This window comes from Dermacentor albipictus, chromosome 9 (genome assembly GCF_038994185.2).
Source record: "Dermacentor albipictus isolate Rhodes 1998 colony chromosome 9, USDA_Dalb.pri_finalv2, whole genome shotgun sequence".
Classification (NCBI taxonomy): Eukaryota; Metazoa; Arthropoda; class Arachnida; order Ixodida; family Ixodidae; genus Dermacentor; species Dermacentor albipictus.
Genome location: NC_091829.1, coordinates 9676318 through 9699436, shown reverse-complemented (window position 1 = coordinate 9699436; position 23119 = coordinate 9676318). Strand labels below are relative to the sequence as shown.

Genomic DNA, 23119 nt, shown 5'->3' with positions numbered 1-23119 from the left:
GTAACATGAATGCACATGTATTTCGTCCCACAATTTGGCAATGAAGCTTGAGCAATTGCAGCTTGAGCTCAACAAATTTAGCTCAAGCTACAATTTGTTGACAATAAAGTGCAACAGTACCCTGCTGACAAATTTTGTTGTAACCACTTAAAATATTTACGTTATTACTGGAAAAATGCACAAAAGAGTGAGACATGGCTAGTCATAATGAACATTTCATGAAGTTAATTAGTAATTTTTTCTTAATTAGTTGAATATGTGTTTCAATTTCTTGTGCAAGTAATGTCCAACTCTTTGAATAACCCAGATCAAGGACTAGAATTGTGCTTTTCACCACAGGCGATTTTTGAAAATTCTGTAAAACTTGAATCTGATAACCCGGTATAGGATAATGAGTTAAAAACTTTTGCTAGTCACAACCACTAGATGCCAACAGACAACGAAGCCAATGAATTGAGGAAAGTGCAGGTGAAATTGAAATGTTCATTGTTAATTTAAATGTAGAACTGACAAGGAAAAGAAAAATGAAAGTGGACAAAAAGGAAACTTTCTAGTGGCGGGAACCAAACCCACATACTATTCCGAATTCCACATGCAATTCTCTACAAAGTGAGCTACAACAGCGGCTATCGTCCTATCTACTTTTGTTAGTACATTTTGTGTGTGTATGCTGGATATAAGAATGTCAGTCAGCACCACTCACAGCCATGGTAGAGTGCACTAGAACCTTTTCTGAGTGGTGCAACCCCGCCTCTCCTCCTGATGCATTTTGTGTCGTCAGTAATGGCAGTGCTGCTATCACTAACTACTGAAGGTGGAGAGGTGAAGTGCGTCACACGCCAGAGCACGGCCGATTTGGAGCGTGCATCTGGCGTCTGACCCGACACCTGCTCCAGACTGCTCGCGGTTAGGGCTATGGCTTGCTAAATGTTTTAAATAGTGAGCGACAGCAATGCCACCGCTACAAGTATCACTTTGCAAGTCACGTATTATAAGACATGGCACACTGCCCATAAGTTCTAGGTCGTTGTAGCCACAGCGGCAGATTTAGAACATACTTTCAACTACAGAGCAATGAGAGGTCTCATAGTGGAGGATTTAAACCTCTATGGCTCTTTAATGTTACTTGATACATGCTACACTTACTTGTTCATGGCATTACTGTAATAGCTAATATTGTATAAATAGGAAGGACTTCGTTTTGTACTTAATCCTTGTGTCTGTGACCACACCATTGTGTAATGCTGTTTTGACCATGACGGTAAATAAATAAAAAATAATAATATACTCGACTTGACCATCCTCTCTTCTTATAGATATTCATAGTCATGTATATATAGGTGCCTGCATCTGCTTTTCACTTTTTTCTATTCTCTTTAACACCTATTTTATTGTAATTTTCCTCTACCATATCTTTGCACTTAGCCTACATCTTTCACATGGCCACGGGACAGTTCAGGTGTCCATTGAGAAGCAGAACAGTTACAATGCTCCCAGACCTTCATTTCCTATCTCCTTTTGTGCTTATTGTCCATGTTACAACAAACTTCTACTATAGTACCTTCAGTCCATCAGAATGCAGCCAAAATGGCTACAAATCAAACCAAAGACCTTGCATTAGGAATTAAAGCACTCCTCTGGCATTAAACTACCACAGCCAGTATGGCTTGATTCACGAGCCCAATCACACAGGGCAACAATGTTGGCATAAAGGGTTGAGATGAAAGGATCTGTCATAAAACTGTCATCACATCAATTAGGAAGTAGCTTACCGCTGCCTGACGGTCCACATATGGCTACTATCTTTCCTGCTGGAAGCTTGAGTGAGACATCTTCAAGAACAGTCTGGAAGACAATGAATAAGTTCACCTTAAAACTTGACTGCAGCACTCTACACTTTAGTAATTCACCACTCTATGTCTCCAAGGGCTATAATGTGTAATAATCCATTTCACTTTGCATTGTTTCCACTATCTGGTAATGTTGCAGACACTGCAACACTGCTGTTATCAGTGGGATTGGCCACTTGACATGATAGAATGGAAAATATAATAGTTTGTAACAAAATATGTCCTCAGGAGTCGCAGAAATCAGAAAAGCAAGATACCAAACATTTTTCTGGCTTTGGAGAAATTAATGGTAAGAGAAGCCTTAATCTTTTAAGTGAAATTAACTGTAATTGTGCAGAACTCATTGAAACAGACCAAGACAATCCATCATGGCCAAATCTGGAATCTCCAACTGTTACTAAGCCCACCATCTGCCATACGCCATAATCAAAATCACTTTGACACATTTCAAAATATACGTTAGCTGTTCTCATGAATTTCAGAATGCACATAATTGGGATATCTGTTCAAACTAGTTTTGGCCGCATTGTGGTGAGTGACAAGATTTTCAGCCTTGGTGTTTTCTGTCATCAAATGGCTCTTTTGTTAATACACCTGAATACGTTTCTTTAGATATCACAAAATGCCACAACTCCGCTAGTTAGCTCACAATGCCACACAGACGCTGATGGCAAAAAAGTGCACATGAAATGTGGTTAGACACTGCTACCAACAAAGACATGAGGTTGACTTCCCTGTCAATTTGTGTGCTCATTTTATTACTTAGGAGAACCAGTAGGCAAGATATTCATTGCTACGTGTCCAAATTCCTTGTGAGATTCATAATTACTGGGCATTGTTAATGGGCAGACTCATGGCCACATATCATTGGTAATGGGAAAAATTTCCTTTCAATACTCATAAAGTGCTTTCCTGTATGCTTCTGGTAACTTATCTGCCTGCTACCAAAAATGGTCAAAAACATTTGAGCAAACTGGGATGGTCCAAGTCAGGTCCAAGTATAAGCGGGCTAGTGAGAGCATACTAAAGACATGTGTTTCACATCAGGAAAATAAATATTTTCACTTGTATACACTTTTTGACTGATTGATTGATTGATTGATTGGGCTATATCAAAGGGAAAGAAAGAAAAACAACAGCTGGTCGCAAATTCAGAATTCAGTTACATTAAAGCACGCACATTATACACTAGTGTTTGTATATATATATATATATATATATATATATATATATATATATATATATATATATATATATATATGTTGCCCTAGAATGACACAGCCACTTGCAGTAAGAATGGCTTCTCTGGTTGCACTAAATATAAGGACAACTGATAATTGCACTTGTTTTCTATTTCCACTTTCTTGGGTAATCAATCCAAGGCACACCATAAGAGGGAATCATGGTAGAACTCTTAAAACATTGGAGCTGGTAGATATCAACTCAAAGATCACTGATATAATGTGTTGCTATTCGTCACAATACACTGTTTTTGGTGACTTACTTGGTCTGGCCTTGTTGAATAGGCAAAATAAACGTGGCGGAACTCAACATCCCCGCGCAATGTACTGAGGTTTAGCTGCTTTGCTCCAGTTATAGCCACTTCACTCTTCAAGTCGATAAGCTATAAGAAAAAAAAAATCAAGCATCAATTACTAACTGCAAAGCCTTGATGCAGTGAATAAAAAGAAATAAAAACAGCAGCACTCTCATATCGACATCACAACAGTGCGGACATCACCTACATCAGAATTCGGATTATGTTTCCTTAAAGAAAATAAGAAAAAAGAAGAAAGAAGGAAAACATAAGAAGAAATTGTATTATTGAAATCACATGTTCTGAGAGTACTTTCAATGCTTTTCACCATGAACATAAAAACAAAGTTTTTAAACCTGAAGCATGTCAACAAGGTTCTACTGTACTCCCTTCATACAATAAGCATGTACTGCCGTTGCTTAATCAACTAACACCCACAATGTTACAGGTAAAGAAAAGCACATCATCAAGAAGCACACAATCACAGTAACAATCCTGCTTTTACATGAAGCGATAATCCATGATACTGCTCATAGAACCAATGCACAGTCAGCCACAAACATTTACACGGACAAGGATTCCACAAAAAAATGTGAGCTTCTGCTCTGTTATAGCAATGCACTTCTAATCGAATTTATCACTGCGTAGGTTGCAAAGGCTACCACAGTTGAAGCTCATTATAATGAAGCTGCGTTCGATAAAGTACGCTCATTATGTTTGACATTTGTTATAAGCATATATTCATTACTCAATGATATCAGCAAGAAAGCCTTCATACTTACATCGAGTAATTCAATATATGTGTGTTTGTTATATAGATTTTCGACTTTACACACAGAAACCTTATATATGAAACTATGTGCACGAGCTTCACAGTAGTTCACGCTTTTCACAACTCCTTAAGCTTTTGCAGCTGACTATAGATTGATGGAGGTCACAACTACTTAATTTTTCTTGCTCATCCTTTTTTAGTGCATTTAATAGCCCACTAATATCATAACACTGGTGTCTATGCACAGCTAGTCACCACACATGGAATTTGATATCTGCTTGAAAGTGAAGAGGCAGAAAACACAACCTTGGATGGCATCATGTGGCTATGCTTCACAGATTCAAGCAAGCCAGTGCTTAGGATGCAACAATGACGTTTGACGATTTCAGCCATGTGTCCTACACTCTTAAACAAAATGAACACAGGTTGATTCACTTCTAAGGATATATCATTTCAATTGACTAGACCACGCTGTAGATGCTACTTTCTGTCTTTATATATATATATTTTTTCTAAGCATGTGGAGGCAAGAGCTGTGCGACTAGTATAAGAATGTCAATAACCATCAAACTTAGCATATTGAGAGCACCTCAGATAGACAGCGTGATCCCAAATGCAAAGTCCGTTCAGACTTGCCTCAAAGATTCTTGATCCAGCAGCGATACCACGGACATAGTGTCCAAAGAGGACAAAGAGCTGTGAAAGCGACCTGCATATTTGACCAAACAAAAAGAATGGCAAAATGAGACGAGCCTTTTTTAAATGTCACGGTTACCTTCATAGAAAACTTCCCTATCCAAAGGGTGTCAGAACGAAATATTTTTCATTTTGGTTTTATTTCGTTCCAGTGAAAAAAGTTCTGTACCAGTTCTGCTCCATAACAAAAAAAATGATCCGTAACGGTTCATAACAGTTTTGGTTTGCCTGCAAGTATTTCTGAAGCATAGTAATGATAAAAACATAGTTATTTTTCTCAGTAGGTGAATTATAAATTCTGAGATCATGCTCCGTGCCTTGAGGCAAGGCACTGAGCATTATCTCAGAAGCAGCACCTCATCGAGTGCATTTGCCCAAATGCGAGGCCACTGTCATGAAAAAAGGAACTTAAACGAACATAAACGAATGATAAAACTTCAGTAACAAAGTGTTGTACTCGTAGAAAATGAAACGATAAGCTCTTCAGCGTGCAAGCCCTGGGTTTTTCTTCAATGCCAATCTGCTAGTGCAACAAGCGACATAGATTAGTGGAGCACTCAGCCAGCTATCGCTCACACTGTCTCTGCCTGAGATACGTGTTAATGCTGACATTGCGTGATGTCAGTTATTTTGGACTGCCGACTTGCCCCTTGAACTGAAAACTGAGATAAAATATTTCGGTTTCACTCTGAAACAATATAATAAATGTTTCAGTAATAAAAATATTTTTTTATTTTTCGTTTTTGTTTTTGTTACGTTCCAACACACTGCCTATCCACATATTACTTTGGTTGACCATGCAATGCAAGACACCAGTTCCAAATCTCATTGCAAAACCAAATATGCATATTAAATTTATGAGCTTAACATAACAGGGAGACCAGATGCAGCCAGGTAAACAAGCTAAGAGCCACCTCAAGACGACTACAGATAGCCAGTTCTGTGTCTTCACACAGAGCATAAAGGCAGACAATAGTTTAAATGATTGCTTAAGGTAAGACTCTTTCTGTAAGTACACTCAGATGACATGCATAGCAAGAAATCTTTAGCAGGAAATGGGTTTCAGAAAATTGATGCAAACTGGTTGAAATGTGGGCATTGTCGCTGCTTATTGTGTTAACTTGTGCTATGGCAACAGTATCTCAACTGCTCTTTTTTTTCTTTTCTGTTACAAGTATGCATTTCAATAGAAATAGTTTACTATAATGCCCAAATAACTTATAATACAAAGTTAATATGTAAGTTACCATACTTAAAAGCAAAGCTAGCACATACGTGTCAAAGACCAAAAATATACAAAAGTTATTCAGTCACAAACTACCGTATTTACTCGCATAATGAATGCACTTTTTTCTCAAGAAAGATATGCACAACGTTGGGGGGTGCGTTCATTACACAGGGTAAAACGTCGAGAAATTTTTTTTCCCACAGCCACGTCTAAAAAAGTCAGTTTCGCCCGAAGTGCAAACCATAGATCACGATAGCAAATGTGTAGACAGCTACATGAAATAAGGATAGTAGTTTTATCGGCCGTGTAAACTTGCAAACATTTGCTTCAACGCAAACTAACGCAGCGTGCACAAAGGTATGAGCTGCTATCGACTCAGCCACCCCCCCCCCCCTCCCACCCCACAGATCACTCTGAAGATATGGCACACTGTGGCCACACAATGTGCAGTTGCTGCCAGAGTAAAACGCCACCGTACCCCCCCCCCCACCCTCTCCCCTCCCCCAGTGCCATGTGCACGACGGGAGACAGCTTTCCACCCTTGTACACGGGAGATTGAGCCGCGATCGTCAGCACCCCTCAAGCGCGGTTGCGCAATATGCAGTTGCTGCCAGAGTACAATGCCGCCCCTCCCTCTCGGGGCCTTTTGAGCGCGGAAAGACGGCACGTGAGATTGAGCCACAATCGTCAGCTTCCCACATGCGCTTTCACTCACGCCTACACCTTAGGCACGCGGCAACGTCGACAACGGAAAAAATGTGCCTGGAGCGTCCATATATTTGCTATCGCAATTAAAGTAGGCGACATGGTACAATTCGGCAACACACACGGCATCGGACACAATCGCACCAGCCGGACGCCATATCACAGGCCGAATAGTACCATGTGTCTCATATTTCAAAATGGCAAGTTCAGGGTGCGACCATTATGCAAGAAAAACGAAAAAAGACACACTTCTTTATTGGAAAGGTGGGGGCTGTGCTCATTACACAAGGGTGCTCATTATACGAGTAAATATAGTACAACTGAGCATTTTTAAGGCCTCCAAAATAATATACTTTTCTGGAAACAGCACAAACTTTGCAGAATAAAGTTTAAGTGTGCAGCAAGAACATTTCAGCCGCACTTGACCAGTTCTCATAATTTAAAAAAAACTGAAATGTTCGTTAAAGTAGACAAGCTGGTTAATATTTTCATTAGGAACCTGGGAGGCAAGAAGAAAGACTAACTAGCCGCAATGAACGAGAAGAAGTGTTACAGAGGGGCTAATTTTTTTTATAGAGACTACAACGTAAAGTCAACAGACAATGAAGTTCAGGAAAGCAGTGGAGAAATAACCTTTTGTTTTTAATTGCAATGCAGAAATTATAAGGTAAAGGGAAATGAGAGTGGACAAAAAACGACTTGCTCCACCGGTAGGAGCCAAATACACATTTTCTGAATTAGAGGCATGATCCTTTACAAATTGACCTATGGCAACAGCTGTTCTCTGTCTAGGGCACTCATATGTGAAGATCTGGCCCTGCGAGTGTGTTATCTAGTACCACTCATGGCCATGGTGGTGTAAGCAGAACATTCTTTTACCAAAGGTGGTTAATCGGTAGAGTATCTCATACGTACAGTGGAAGATGTCGCTTCAGCTCCCACGAGCAACAAGCTGTTTTCTGGCCACTTTTGTTTCCCTTTACCTTATTATTCTTATATTTAAATTAAAGAACACAGGTAGTTTCCCTTTTGCTTTCCTTGGTTTTGTCATCAGTTGGCTTTGTGTGGTTGTACCTAACAGAAGTAATACAAAGTAACATGTTGAACAACTCATGAATCCTGGTAGTACAACTCTCAAAGTAACATTGTTTTACACTACTGTCTGTGCTGAAGTGACTTACACCATTGCTTTTTATTAATAGAAACTGATGTTTACATTCAGCACTATGGACAAGTTTGTTGTTTCCTCGGCATTACTAAGAACATTCAAAGGTAAGTTGCGTCTCGATATGCAGACACTGTAAATTAAAGGTTTACAAGAGCATCATTAAAAGAGCTCTAAAAGATAGAGACAAATTCACTCAGAATAAGCAAAACTAGCAAAACTACAGGAAATGCTTACCACAACAATACAGAGGTACTGAAGACTCATTATTGTTTACTGATCACAATGTATATGTAACACTGCTACAAGGCATAGTAATATCATTTAAGTCATTGTGGGTAAAACCCTCGGAGTTACATCACATTTTCTTTGGGCGTACCTCTGAATTATTTGGCTGGACACAAAAAAAGACATAACCTGGCCAGCATTCAGGCTGTCTGATTCCATCATTGTGCCTCCAACATACAATACGCCAAGCACAACACCTGCAAAAACCAGAACAGCTCTTAGAAAATGCATAAAGACCATCGACAGAGTTCTAAAAGCAGCTGAAACTGCTTAAACAGTTTTAACTTTTTGCTGTCTAAACCAAGAACTAACTATGGAAAATTCACTGCCAATTTCACTTCAACTTCTTTATGGAAGGACTTAACCACTAGCCTAATGAACTAATACCGCCATTAGATTATTTAAATTCGGGTTGCACACCTTCTTGCAGTACACGTAATCTCGATTTAGCATATATTCTGATGTAGGTGTGCCTCATAATCAGAAAGTGGTTTTGGCAAATAAAACCCCATAATTTACCTTTAATTCTGATGTAGTATTCTTTTGTAATTTTTCTGCTTCCATAGTTATGCTTTATTGTTTACTATGCATTTACACTCACATTTCTATTGTGTGTGTAACAATTTGCCCTCTGCTGTGACAATGTTTATTTTTCCTGTTTGTAAGTGTTCTACCTTGCAGCTTTTCTCTTTGAGATCTCCTTCCGTATATATTTCATGCCTAAATGTACTTATGTGATAAATAAATTGAAAATAAATTGAAACAAACCCACAAAAGAAGCCAAAGCAGCTTGCCACAAACAGGCTAACAGAAAGGTAGAGAACAGAGAGAACACATGCTGGCAGCCTACAACAGTATACCATTGCTCACAAAGTACTATATAGTTGAGTACAACAATAAAAGGCAGTTGCATGTGCCCCTTTTTTTATATATATAGTTTGTTTGTTTATTTATTTATTTATTTGTTTGTTTGTTTGTTTGTTTATTCACTCATTCATTCATACTGCAGACTACATAACGTGGTCCAAGCAGGACAGGCATTTTCTTTTTAACAAATCACACTGAGTATATGGGTGTACATACATTGTGTTTTACATCCAGATACAAAATAGCAAAAATGAACACAATGGCTAAATGTATACAATGCTACACGATAGCAAGACGATCGCGCTCTGGTGTAGAATTCCATTGAGACACTGTGTGCGGTAAAAAGGAAAATTTATAAGCATCTGTTTTTGCGAAATATGGCGTTAAAGATCTTGGTTGTTGATGTCGTGTATGTCTTGTTGATAGGGGGGATAAATACAATGGAGGGTCAATAGCGAATTGCTGGTTAAGGAGAGAATTCAGGAAGCCCAAGTGAAATTGTCTTCTTCTGTACTAAAGGGGGGTATGTTATAGGCTGTCATTAGTTCTGACGGGGAGTCCACACAATGAAATTTAGGAAAGATAAATCGAACAGCCTTTCTTTGAATTCTTTCGAGTTTATCAATGTTATGTTTCGTGTAGAGGTCCCATACTATGCTTGCATATTCTAGCTTTGGTCTGATGTATGATTGATAGCATAGAAGTTTTACATTTGGTGGTGAATTACGAAGCTTGTGTCTTAGGATACACAACTTTCTGAAAGCAGAAGAACAAATGTTATCAACGTGTGAATTCCAGGAGAGGTTAGCAGTGAACGTTGCACCTAAATATTTGTAGCTATCGACATGATTAACTGTAGATGAACCTAGAGAGTAAGCAAACTGAAAAGGGGATTTTTTTTGTTTGTTATAGAAATGAAAACTGTTTTTTGTGCATTTACGACCATGCCTCACTGGTTACACCATTGGTATATGTAATCTAGATTTTTGTTTAGTTCTTGTTGATCATGTATGCTGCAAACTTCACGGAATAATATACAGTCATCTGCGAACAATCGAATTTGAACAGTTGGATCAATTATATCTACGATAACGCTATCCTTCCTTACCCTTGTTTCTACTAGGTGATTTCAACATTCCAAACATAGTCTGGCATAGTGAACCCATCGTGATACAACCGTTCTCCGCGTTAGCAAAAGATTTTCTTGACTTGTGCGCACTGTTCTCTTTCAATCAACTGATAACCCAGTCGACCAGAATCACACCACAAGTCGCTAACACCCTTGACCTTCTGTTAACAACACGACCCGATTTTATTTCGAACATTACTTACTTACCATCCTTAAGCGATCACTCCCTTATCCATTTCAACATCAACATTTCACGACCGAAATCAGAAAAAAAGATCAAGACAATTCACGACTATAAGAAAGCTGACTTTGAATCAATTAACAACGAGCTCTGTATATTCCTTGATACTTTCCTGACTGATTTCGATAACCGCAGCGTTCAAATGAACTGGAATATGTTTGTTACTAAAATTCGTGAACTAACAAGAAAATTTATCCCTACCTACACTTTTTCCTGTAATGATAACGCTCCCTGGTACAACACCCACATTAAGCGCCTTTCGAACAAAAAGAAACGTTCGTACAGACTAGCCAAAACATCTGGAAACGCTCAAAGATGGGCAGCTTACAAACACGCTACATATAACTACATAACAGCGCTTAAACAAGCTAAAGATTACTTTTTAAATAACACATTGCCTTCCATGCTAACTACTGATACGAAAAAGTTCTGGCGCACTATTAACCCAAAACATGACGACGTCATAACCCTTGTTGATAGCACCGATACTGCAATTGCCCCTGCCGATTGCGCATCTGTATTAAATGACATTTTTGCGCGTAACTTTTCTAAACACGCTCATGTAACACGCCCAACTACACTATCTTACGACTACGCCGCAATGCACCCTTTAATAATCGAACCCGTTGGCATAGAAAAAATAATCGCCTCATTGAAACTCTCATCCGCTCCTGGCTGTGACTTAATTAACGCTAAGTTTCTAAAAAACACTAGCACATATTGTTCCATTATTCTTGCAAAGATTTTCCAGCAATCACTTGACAATGGTTCACTGCCTGCTGATTGGAAGGTGGGGAAGGTGATTCCACTCTACAAAACAGGTACTAAACATTCCCCACTGAACTATCGGCCTATTTCCTTAACGAGTATACCATGCAAAATTATCGAGCATGTTCTGTCTTCTCATATCGCCAACTTCTTAGAAGAAAACTCCTTTTTTTCTGAGTTTCAACACGGCTTCCGCAAAACATACTCATGTGACACCCAACTAGTATCATTCACGCATAAACTAAACCTATTGCTTGACCACTCTTCAGTTGCAGATCTAATTTTTTTGGACTTCGCAAAAGCGTTCGATAAAGTGTGCCATAGCTTATTAATCTACAAACTGCAACAACTAAACCTTGAGCCTAAAATTCTGTACTGGCTTGAAGTTTTCCTCACTAACCGTTCACAGTTCGTTTCAGCTAACGAAGCAACATCTAATCTGAGTCCTGTTTATTCAGGTGTACCACAAGGCTCCGTGCTTGGACCCCTCCTATTTCTCATATATATTAACGACTTACCTTCCTGTGTTTCATCTCAAATTCACCTATTTGCTGACGACTGCATAATTTACACCGAAATAACTCGCGACGAGGATGTTACCAGGCTTCAAGCTGACCTTAACGCCATTTCTGCATGGTGCAATTCATGGTTAATGGAACTAAACGTTAACAAGTGTAAATTCATGCGTGTATCTCGAACTACAGGTGAACCACCTGTGTACTCCCTTAATAACACTCCATTAGAATTGGTAACAACTTACAAGTACCTTGGCCTTCACATCACCTCTGATCTTACTTGGAATACTCACATCACCCATATAATAAGTAACGCTAACAGAATGCTAGGTTACTTACGACGCAACTTTTCCAAAGCACCTTCTTCCTTAAAATTAATCCTCTGTAAAACTCTAATACGACCTAAACTTGAGTACGCTGCTTCAATCTGGGATCCAGGTCAAGTAAACCTAATACACTCACTAGAAATGGTTCAGAATAACTCTACTCGTTTCATTCTTTCTAACTATAATAGAACCGCGAGTATCAGTGCCATGAAATCTAGCCTCAACCTACCGTCCTTGTGATCACGGCGAAAATTGTTCCGTTTGTGCCTTTTTCATAAATTATTTCATCACCCGCTGCTACGCAACAAACTTATTTCTCCGCCTCCGTATGTATCACCCAGACTGGACCACATTCATAAGGTTGACATTTCATTTTGCAGATCGAACGCTTTTTTGCAGTCATTTGTACCACGCACTTCCAATGAGTGGAATCACCTCCCCGCCTCGATAGCCACTATCGCAGATCACCAATTATTCAAGAATGTCATAGCTAACACTGTATAACTAGGAACCTTTTTTTTCATATTGTTCAACCTGTACTCACAAATGCCTTAGCTAACATTGTATACCTAGGTGCCATTTGTTAAATAGTTTTGTTTATACATATTCATATACATAATTTTCTGCACTAATAACTCCTGTTTGTTGAATTTACCCGTTTTTGCTTGTAACCACTCCCCTCTATAATGCCGTAATGGCCCTGAGGGTATGATTAATAAATAAATAAAATAAATAAATAAATAAATAACATTTATATAGCCCACAAATAGCAGGGGCCCTAGCACACTGCCTCGGGGCACACCTGACGTGATTGGTAGAAGGCGCGAATTTAGATCCTCGACTGTGACAAACTGCACCCGATTTCTCAAATATTCAGCCACCCAAGCGACCAACACCTTCCGATGACCAATGTTGTTTAGTTTATAGATTAGTTTGTCATGAGGAACTTTATCAAAGGCCTTACAGAAATCTAAAAAAATTGTGTCTATCTGAATATTATTATCAAGACCTTTGGCAAACTCATGTGTAACAGTGACGAGTTACAACATGAGGAAGTTAAAGATATCGGTCTGTAATTAGATAGTAATAATCTGTCGCCTTTTTTTGAAGATGGGGATTACTAGGGCCGTCTTCCAGTCACACGGCAAGGTTGCTGTTAACAAGGAACTATTAAAAATAATGAAAAGGAACTTGGCAACGCATTCGGCATATCGTCGAAGAAACACATGTGGAAGATCGTCAGGACCGCAACATTTTTTCGTGTTTAAGTTTAAAAGCATAGAAACCAAACCAGGATATGAAATAAAATTGATTTTGTATGGCTGAAATGAGATTGCGTTAGGCGTACATGGTCCGGATACTGAAAACATGCTATGAAAAAAGGCGCTAAAATGATTTGCTATATCTTCATAATTTGTAACCATGCTACCGCCAACTGATATCTTCGAAACTGCTTTCTTGGTTTCACTACGATAATTCCAGAATTTGGAAGGATCATTCTTTATAAAATTGGGCATTACAGTTTTAAAGTAGTAATCCTTTGCGTGATGCATCGCTTGTGCAAGGATTCTTTAGTGATCGTTGATAACTTTGCAGTGCGCATGCTGCTTTCTTAGCCGTTTAACTTTTCTTTTCAATTTAATGATTTCACGAGTCATCCAGGGTGTACGCCTGTGTGTTTGTTTGCGTTTGCTGGGTATAAAGTCGTTCATACAATAATGACACGCCTCAACAAATTTGTCCCAAAGAGCGTGCGTGTTTGGGGCACCATCATCAAAGTCTGCAAGTATGGTTTCCATGTATTCAAGCAAACGAGCATCGTCAGCTCGGGAATAGTCCTTAAAATACCGAATGGGAGATTTTTGGTAGCTACTGCATTTAAGAAGAGGAATTGACACGCTTACAAGTTCATGATCGGACAGCCCTTGTTCCACTAGAATGGTATGTTGTGAAAAAGCCCTATTTACAAATACCAAATCTAGAACTGAGCTTGCGTGTCCTTGTACGCGTGTGGGTTGTTTGATTATTTGAGTTAGGTCGTGAGCGAGCATGATATCAAAAATAATGTTAGCGTTTTTACTGGCCTGGGAACAGAACAGTCCCTCCCAGTCCACACTTGGCAAATCAAGGTTATCGACTACCAAAATTTTTTTATTATGATACAGTGACATATGTTCTTTGAGCACAGTTACATACTCCAGGCACGCGTCCGGAGGCCTGAAACATGCATATAAGGTGAAGCTATGTCCCCAACAGGACAACTGTATGCACAAGCATTCAGGAATGCCAACATCAGTTGTAATCGTAGCTTTTACTTCGGGTTTAACAAGGATGGCTACTCCCCCACCTCTAGTAGTTCTATCTTTTCGATATACATTGTAACATGAGGGAAAGATTTCATCGTCACTAATTTCCTTACTCAGCGTCTCTGTTATCACCACAATGTGAGGATCGTGCTGCATAAGTATGGTTTCTAACTTATCTATTTTATTAGTGACACTGCGCGCGTTTATGTTAAGTAGCTTCAGTTCTTTCCATTTGGTTAAATCTCCGTGTTTTTTTTTTTGAGGACCTAGCGATTTTTACTTTGGATGTGCTTTCTAGACGAGGGATCTGGTCGCATTGCTCAGTTATATCTGTGGCAAAGGTGCTTGGCTTCTAGTATTTGGCCGTCGGGTTTCGCTTCCCATTGTGCGTTGCTTTTTGGTTCCGTTTTTTTTTAACAGGTACGTTATCATTTTTGTTTTCGTCCTAAACGTATGCTTTTTTATTGATATATAGCTTATCGTATACCAGCGAGGCTTTCTCGCCGTTCTCTCGATTCATTTTGCAGCTTTGCCATAGCTTCCTTCTGATTTCCCGCACTCTTACTGAAAAATCCTCGCCAATAGAGTAATTCATGCCTTTCAGTTTGTTTCCCTGCTTTAGAATTGTAATTTTGTCTCTTGAATCTAGGAGCTTGAGAATAACAGGCCTGACCTTGCCAGGCGATGGCCGTCCCAACCTATGAATACGTTCTATAGCCACTGGTTCTAGCTCAAGAATACCTTTTACTATCTCATTGTTCACAGCACCCTCTAGCGATTCGGTTTTCTCTTCTTCAGCTTCAGGTAGTCCGTAAACAATGATATTAGATCTCCTGCTTTGGTTCTCCAGGTCATCAATTCTTGCTTCAAGATAAGCAATTTGCTCCTGGCACGACGTAACCCTAATTTCTAGACTGGCCAAAGAATCTAATTTTTTGTCAATATCAGTAAGGCCGTTTTATTTAATTTTCCTAATGTTGATTGCAATCTCACTAAGTTGTTTTGCTATTTGTGCGAAGTCAGGGCCGGGGTTGGGTTAGTTTCGATGTCACCACAAAGCAGTAGTAACCATCGGACACATGAAGCAGCACTGAACAATGCGCAACATATTCCGGAGCAGCACATGCCTGACCCCTATGGTGACCCCAATAGTGACCCTTTTACCGGCAGTGTCTTTCTAGACGGAGCATAGAAAACAGCAAATACGCTGAACACACCTCATCTCCTGTCAACAACCGTGGGCACGGCAACACCACCAAAAATGGATCGTCAGAACGAAAGCACTTTCCGTGTTGTTTGCTTACCTGTACAAAATACAGGAAGGGATTAGATGCGACCCACATTGTGGTGATGCCGCCGTGCCCAGTGCCAGGCAAGTCCACTGGAAAGCCTTTTATAGCGGAATCCGTCCATGTCGTCATCCACTCTTTGGTCACATGGCGCTGTAACGTCTCCGTTGGGTGAAAGGGTAGCCTTGCCCATGATGATGCTTGTGTAGATTATCCGGTGCTTCGAGGTCACGGAAATTCCGCTCATGCGCCATTACGACGTTCGCCGGTTCCATGCGCATGTTGTTGACAGTGATCAGCAGGCCAAAGATCTGTACAAAATACAGGAAGGGATTAGATGCGACCCACATCGTGGTGATGCCGCCGTGCCCAGTGCCAGGCAAGTCCGCTGGAAAGCCTTTTATAGCGGAATCCATCCATGTCGTCATCCACTCTTTGGTCACGTGGTAGCGCTCTAACATCTCCGTTGGGTGAAAGGGTAGCCTTGCCCATGATGATGCTTGTAGATTATCCGGTGCTTCGAGGTCATGGAAATTCTGCTCATGCGCCGTTACGGCGTTCGCCGGTTCCACGCGCGTGTTGTTGACAGTGATCAGCAGGCCAACGATCTGTACAAAATAGAGGACGGGATTAGATGCGACCCACATAGTGGTGATGCCGCCATGCCCAGTGCCAGGCAAGTCCGCTGGAAAGCCTTTTATAGCGGAATCCGTCCATGTCGCCATCCACTCTTTGGTCACGTGGTAGCACTGTAACGTCTCTGTTGGGTGAAAGGGTAGCCTTGCCCATGATGATGCTTGTAGATTATCCGGTGCTTCGAGGTCATGGAAATTCTGCTCATGCGCCGTTACGGCGTTCGCCGGTTCCACGCGCGTGTTGTTGACAGTGATCAGCAGGCCAACGATCTGTACAAAATAGAGGATGGGATTAGATGCGACCCACATCGTGGTGATGCCGCTGTGCCCAGTGTACTTGGACCAGGTGATTGGCCAAAGGTAACAGAAAAATCATATTCTCATTACATCAAGTTGAATGAATGACTGATGAATTCCACGGTCTGAGCATTCCTACATGGCTTATACAGCATGTGTCAGCATAATGTGTGTCAGCAGATATTAAAAGTGCTTACAAGTTTACAAGTTTATTGCGCCTAAGAGGTCACAAGTTTTGACAGATTTAAAATTCAAAAGGAGGTCCCATAGTCAAAGTCTCTATTGGGCCCTCCGGAGGAACAAGGAGGAAATTTTGCATTTTACGAGTAAATGGGCTTTACATCATAACAATTATTCAAATAACATAACCAGGACCAGAAATGAAACTGTAGTACCAAAGGAACAGTCTCTTCTTCACCATAGACTGATTCACTAAAAAGGCCCTGCAGGCATTGACAGAGTAAGTGAGATCACTTTAACCAGACAACAGCTATAAGCAAAAAGAAATTTTGATATTGCTAATAAAATGGTTAAAGGACAAGCCTTACCATTGAGGCTGAGGTTGGTAAGTCCTTGAAAGCAGCCAATACCAACGCCAAGTGCAGTATGCAGGTTTTCAGCCTTGTCAATTTCATGCTTAAAGAGCCTTGTAGGAATATGAACAAAAAGAGTGAAATATAGGCTAGCTCAAAAACTCAGTCAGTCAGTCAATCAGTCAGTCACAGTCAGTCAGTCAGTCAGTCAGTCAGTCAGTCAGTCAGTCAGTCAGTCAGTCACAGTCAGTCAGTCAGTCAGTCAGTCAGTCAGTCAGTCAGTCAGTCAGTCAGTCAGTCAGTCAGTCAATCAATCAATCAATCAATCAACATGCATACATAACCAACTTGAGTATCAACCTAGTCTCACCTTACCTGGCATTATTGTATTCAACTTTAGCTTTCTTTATTTAACCTTACTTTCTAATGTACTGCATATGCTCGTGTAAGAGCCGCACATTTTTTTTCTATCTTGACAACATGCGGCCCTTGCACCAGGCCAAGCCATTAGGGCCAAATTTTTTGGGCTGCAAGTAATACCCTTTTATTTCTTGGTCCAAAAAGAGTGAATGCTGTTGTTTTCATGACACAAATATTTGGTTACACAAGCATGTCATGCAGCTGGTGCCTGTCTATAGTCCTCACTGCTGTCGCTGTCATCACTGCTCACATTAAGATAGGTAGCCCCCTGTTGGATGCAATAGTCTTCAGTGCCCTCCATGGTGTTATATACAGGGTGTTTTCTTCTAGCTGCACCGCATTTTTTAAATATTGCCTGTGGCAGATAATACAATTATAAGCCTTGATCTAAATTACTCGATGAGGCAGCCATTACTTCTAAAAGAAATCAAAATGGTTGCTTCACTAATTAACATAATTATGCTAATTATTTTTGATTAATTACTTTACATCACATATTTCAATCTACGAATTATAGCTGCTGAGTTCGCATGGCGTATTCACTTGGAACGAATTCTTCTACAGCACCAGTTCCGAGATATTAATTTTCAAAGTGTCCACGAAATGCATTGGTGTTCCAGTTAGTTTAGTGCTTCAATGCATAAAACAGCGGTTTCTTAATTAAGTAACTGGAACGCCAGTGCATTTCTTCGGACACTTAACAAATTAATATCTGGAAACTGGTGCAGTCCACAGAATTCATTCCATGTGGATACACCATGTGAACTAAGTGGCTACAATTCGTAGATTGAAATATGTGACATAAAGTAATTAATTTAAGCTTAAATAGTGTAATTACGTTAATAATTAAATTAACCATTTTGATTTCTTGTGGAAGTAGTGATTGCCTCATCGAGTAGTTTAGGTGAAGAGTTTGAATCGTGCTACATGCCATAGGGAAATTTTGTGCAGCTAAAGAAAACACCGTGTGTGTGTGTGTGTAATACATATATATATATATATATATATATATATATATATATATATATATATGACTGTAACATTAAAGCTTTTCACAGATTGTCTGCAGACCATGCATACCACACGCTCAGAATCCAAGAGCATGTACACAAGCTACAACGCTATGTTAAGTCTTCAAATTCTTTATTTCAAGATTACATGAGCGCAGCCCTTAGTGCAGTATATATGGCACCTAGCAGTCTGTCTACATATCAAACAAAACTTATCACTTAACGATAGAAAATATAAATATATGCCTCACAATTAGGTCTCCAAAACCTATTCTAGGCCTTGGCCTAAATCACGCACAGGAATTCCACTAATTTGTGATGCAGTGCGTAAGCAAAAGGGACTGTAGTGAACTCACTGAGCTTCGGCATCCTCCATAGCAAATGACCGAACTGTCCTGATGTTGCTCAATGCTTCATCAGCCACACCTGCAGCTCGGGCACCCTACAAGAAAGGCAGAAAACATAGCAGAGTAACTACAAAAGACAACACCTAAAGCAACCACTGTGAAAAAAGAAGAAAATGTCAAAGCTAGCACACTCAAGAATTGTTATCGTGCCGGTAAGGAATAAAACTACCGACAGGCAACCCATATTCACCTGCTCTTGTGCTTTCCGAGAGAGTACTCGCAGAAATGAGCCAAATACCGTGCCGGTTGCCAACATCACAGGCATAACGACCACAGTCAACATGGTCATCTTCGGCGAGATAAAATACAGTGATATCGCACACCCAACCGTCTGAAAGAGAGAATTTTTATGTTAGATTGTGCAGTAACAAGGTGTTGCTGACCAGCAACATGAGCAATGCCTTAATGTGGTCCGCAACTAAAAAAAAATTTAGCCCCTAGATTCCCCTAATTCTTCTCGCTCATTGCATAGCAAAAGTTTCAACTTTGGCAGCATTGATGCTATAAGGTCACATACAAAAATGCATTGGCCAGTTTCCTGCTCATAAATTCACATATGAGGGGTGTTCAAGTCAAACCTAGACTTCTTATTTTTCTGGATTACAAAACATGTTCACATGCGTGGAAGTGGTCTCACTTCTCAAGGTAATCCACCATGAAACTGATGCACTTAACCCAGCTTTTCCACAGTGCATGGATGCCAGCAGCATAGAAAGGTTTCTCCTTGCTTTACCAGTTAAAAAGTGTACAATGAAGCAATATGTGATTATGAAGACATTTTGCTGAGCTTGAGACATTTTGCTGGCATTTCAACCTGGGGAAGAAAATTGCCTTTGTGGCTTTGTTTATCAGCATATACACTTAAATTTCTACTTCACATATTATTGTTAAGTATCTTGTTTTTGCTGTTTTGCTGTGTGTGCCTTGTAACGACTACCTGGGCCTCTGTCAAGCTTTCTATGCAGCTTTTAGTCCAAGTAGCCATCCAGTACTATATGGTCAATAAACTCAATTGAACTGATTTGAATGTGGAGTTAAAATATTTTTCCAAGGACAAAAAAAAAAGCCCAGTTATAACAGGCTAATCTTTATTGCAAAATAGTGTAATGATAAAAGGTTACTACTCTACAAGAAGCCTGATGACACAGTGATGAAAAATATGCACACCTGGGCCACACTCCTGATTCCTTGCGATATGCACAGCTTGAAGGCACTTTTGAACTCCTGTACATCTCCACTGAGGCTGTAAAGGACAAGCGAGGAGGCAATTATAAACTAGTGCTTAATATAAGGTCTTCACATATGTTAATAACAATGATCTGATAACAAGGTATGTTTAGTAAGTTTCATCAAGCCAAGAAAGGATGAATTTTAGTATACAAGTGAAAAAATCAGAGGTCCATGGCATAAGTAAAACACTTGACTCCTACAACTAAATGCAGCATAAGATGCTGCTTAGACAAGTAAACTACCACAAGGTATTTTTTTTTTCTTTAACTTACAGCACTTCAGTAACAGTCAATTAGTTTACATCAACATATCATTTGCATTATATCTGCACTTTCATTTTAACTAATTTGACTAACTGGAATAAATTTGACAAAAACAGATACTCTTTACAGTATGGAATACACCTGAAACAACAATAGGGTAATCTACAAAGCTTTCTTCTCTCAATGTGAAAGTTTCCGTTTACCAAACTACAGCACAATGCCCCAAAGGAAATCTCCTTGCTCTACACCTCCTTGCTCTACATACATGGGACTCCGCCTTCCTCTTGCCCTGCATAGCTGCCAAAGGCAGCTGTAAATCTGCCAAAGCACCGAAAATCGATCACTGTCACATCTGTCCCTCTCGGTTTGATGTATCTGAGAACGACCAGGCACCCGGTCTGGTGTCTTCACTACCAGGGCCGAACTGCCATTTTTTTGTAAATCCTGATGAAGATCGGTCTACCGATCGAAACTGTTGAAATTAAATACTTGTTCTGTTTACCTTGTAGCACCACTATATACACACACACACACACACACACACACACACACACACACACACACACACACATATATATATATATATATATATATATATATATATATGGCTAATATTTTTTAAATCCACCTCCACCTCGGAAATTTCTATGGGATTCATTTGATAAACCTTTCCTGATAATTCCTCAAACAGTATCCTGTAGCCATTATATTTATGAGAATATCCTTGACTAAAAGCACGGAGCGAGAAACATTTAGAAACTCCGCTGTTTGCGGCGACCAGAAAAGGTCACAAGCCCTCGGAGCCATTATCGTGCTGGCGGCCTGGAAAGAAATTATCGCTGTTGAGAGCGCGCCGGAGCCACCTGCCCGGGCGCTGCATTTTTTTTTTCGGTGCGGCTTCTACGACGTGCCGCATGGAGCCGCCACTGTATACGGCCCCGTCGGCGCATGCAACATTTGTGACCTTATCTGGTCGCCCGCGCTCGCTCGCGCTGACGGGAGTTTCACCTCCTAAATGTCTTACTCCATGACTAAAAGTGATTTGTGCATCAGTTAGAACCTCTCCAGCGGCAAGCAAAACCAGAATTTCATTTATGATGTCCAGTGTCTCTCGATTAGGGCCTCACCAGTTCATGATCTCGCCAGTCTTTGTCTTGTCAAAGAAGCACATGTCCTGCTTGAGCACGGACTCCAGCAGCGCTTGGCGAAGCCTTGTGGCATAGCGCTCGCCAGTGAAGGACAGCGTTGATATGTAGATGGCTGTAAACACACTCTGAAAGGTAGTGAGAGAGCACGGATGCTTCAGCAAGGCTATTTGAGTGACCTCAGAGAATTATAGGAAATAAACGCATACATGTATATGGCATACATGTATATGGGAAATAGGCTACCAGTAAGCTTGTACAAGTTTATGGGAAATAGACACTAGAGAGAAATATCAAGTTAAGCTGTATTGGTAAACTGCACCTTCAGAATAGTGTAAAGGCCAGTCTTACCATGAGCAGAGTTTCGGTAAGACAGGAAATACGAAGCAATGAAAAATGAGTGATGAAGCTCTTATGAAGTGCTTGTAATAGCCTCCTTTGGCATCATGGATTTTAGCAGTGTGTTTGCTTGTCTAGTAATAGTTTATTGATGAAGATACACAGTGCATCATAACTGAGCTCAAAGAACTGACTATAGAAAGTTCTAATAACTTTCTGTGCATTAAAACATCCCAATTATGAAATAATACCCTAAAATCCATGATATCACACTTGTTTGACACATAAGTTTAGCAAGAAATATGAAAATTAGAAATCTGGCCCTCCTTTTCTCAGCTAGTAGCCAATGTTTTTCCGCTGATGGAATGAAAACAGAGTTTTGGAAGAATACGTAGTCTACCATGACTTAGTTTCTTTTTAGTGTTTTTTTAAGAGTAAGTTTTATCTATGAGCTTCTATATAAATGAATGAGAAAGGAGAAATCATTTTCTTCAGCACCCACTGAACCAACTTTGAAGAGGCTTATTATATTCAAAAGAACAGGCTATAGTCTACCAAGTGGTTATTTATTTATTCATTTACTTATTTATTATGCCCTCAAGGTATAATTGTGCATTGCAGAGGGGAGGGGCAAAGGGTAGAGATAAATACAGAGGCAAATGACACATACTTTATTATATATACAAGAAATAATGCAAATTAGCAAATAAACTTTAAAAAAAAGGTCAAAGGCAAACACATGGACGTCAATAACTAATAAAAAATAAAGAATTGTCCCGGTAGTGTTAGACAAGTAGCTCAATACAATATATGGCAAATATGGCAAGCATGGCATGCAAAATGGTAAGAATGGTAAACAAAAACATGGCATACATAACAAAAATACATGGTATAAATTAAAAAAAAAATTCTACCTTGCTTGGCAAACTAGAAAGGTTTCAGTTCGGGTGCTTGTTTAGTGTATCTAGTGCTTGGCTCAATGCAGCATTCAGCCACAGAAAGAACTTGAGCCCTACAGGAAAGGACCGCAGCAACAAGCTAAGTAGCACAAAAAAATAACACATGCACTTGTATTACTGTTATCGAGGGGAGTCAGCACGCTAAAATAAATACTCACAGGAAGGTAAACTACATCCTAAAAAAATTTTACACCCTTTG

The 23119-nt window shown here is 39.8% G+C and overlaps 1 protein-coding gene across 1 annotated transcript in view; it reads right to left on the bottom strand.

Annotated features, from left to right (window-relative positions):
- Positions 1-23119, bottom strand: part of LOC139050014 (mitochondrial potassium channel ATP-binding subunit) — a 38113-nt gene that overhangs the window by 10876 nt on the left and 4118 nt on the right. Inside the window, exons 4-12 of the mRNA XM_070526085.1 lie at positions 21605-21750; positions 20152-20227; positions 19175-19315; positions 18934-19019; positions 17163-17260; positions 8333-8438; positions 4796-4868; positions 3355-3474; positions 1773-1845 (exon numbers count right to left, since the gene is read on the bottom strand). Coding sequence (XP_070382186.1) covers positions 1773-1845; positions 3355-3474; positions 4796-4868; positions 8333-8438; positions 17163-17260; positions 18934-19019; positions 19175-19315; positions 20152-20227; positions 21605-21750 — 919 coding nt within the window. The remainder of the gene's footprint in view (positions 1-1772; positions 1846-3354; positions 3475-4795; positions 4869-8332; positions 8439-17162; positions 17261-18933; positions 19020-19174; positions 19316-20151; positions 20228-21604; positions 21751-23119) is intronic.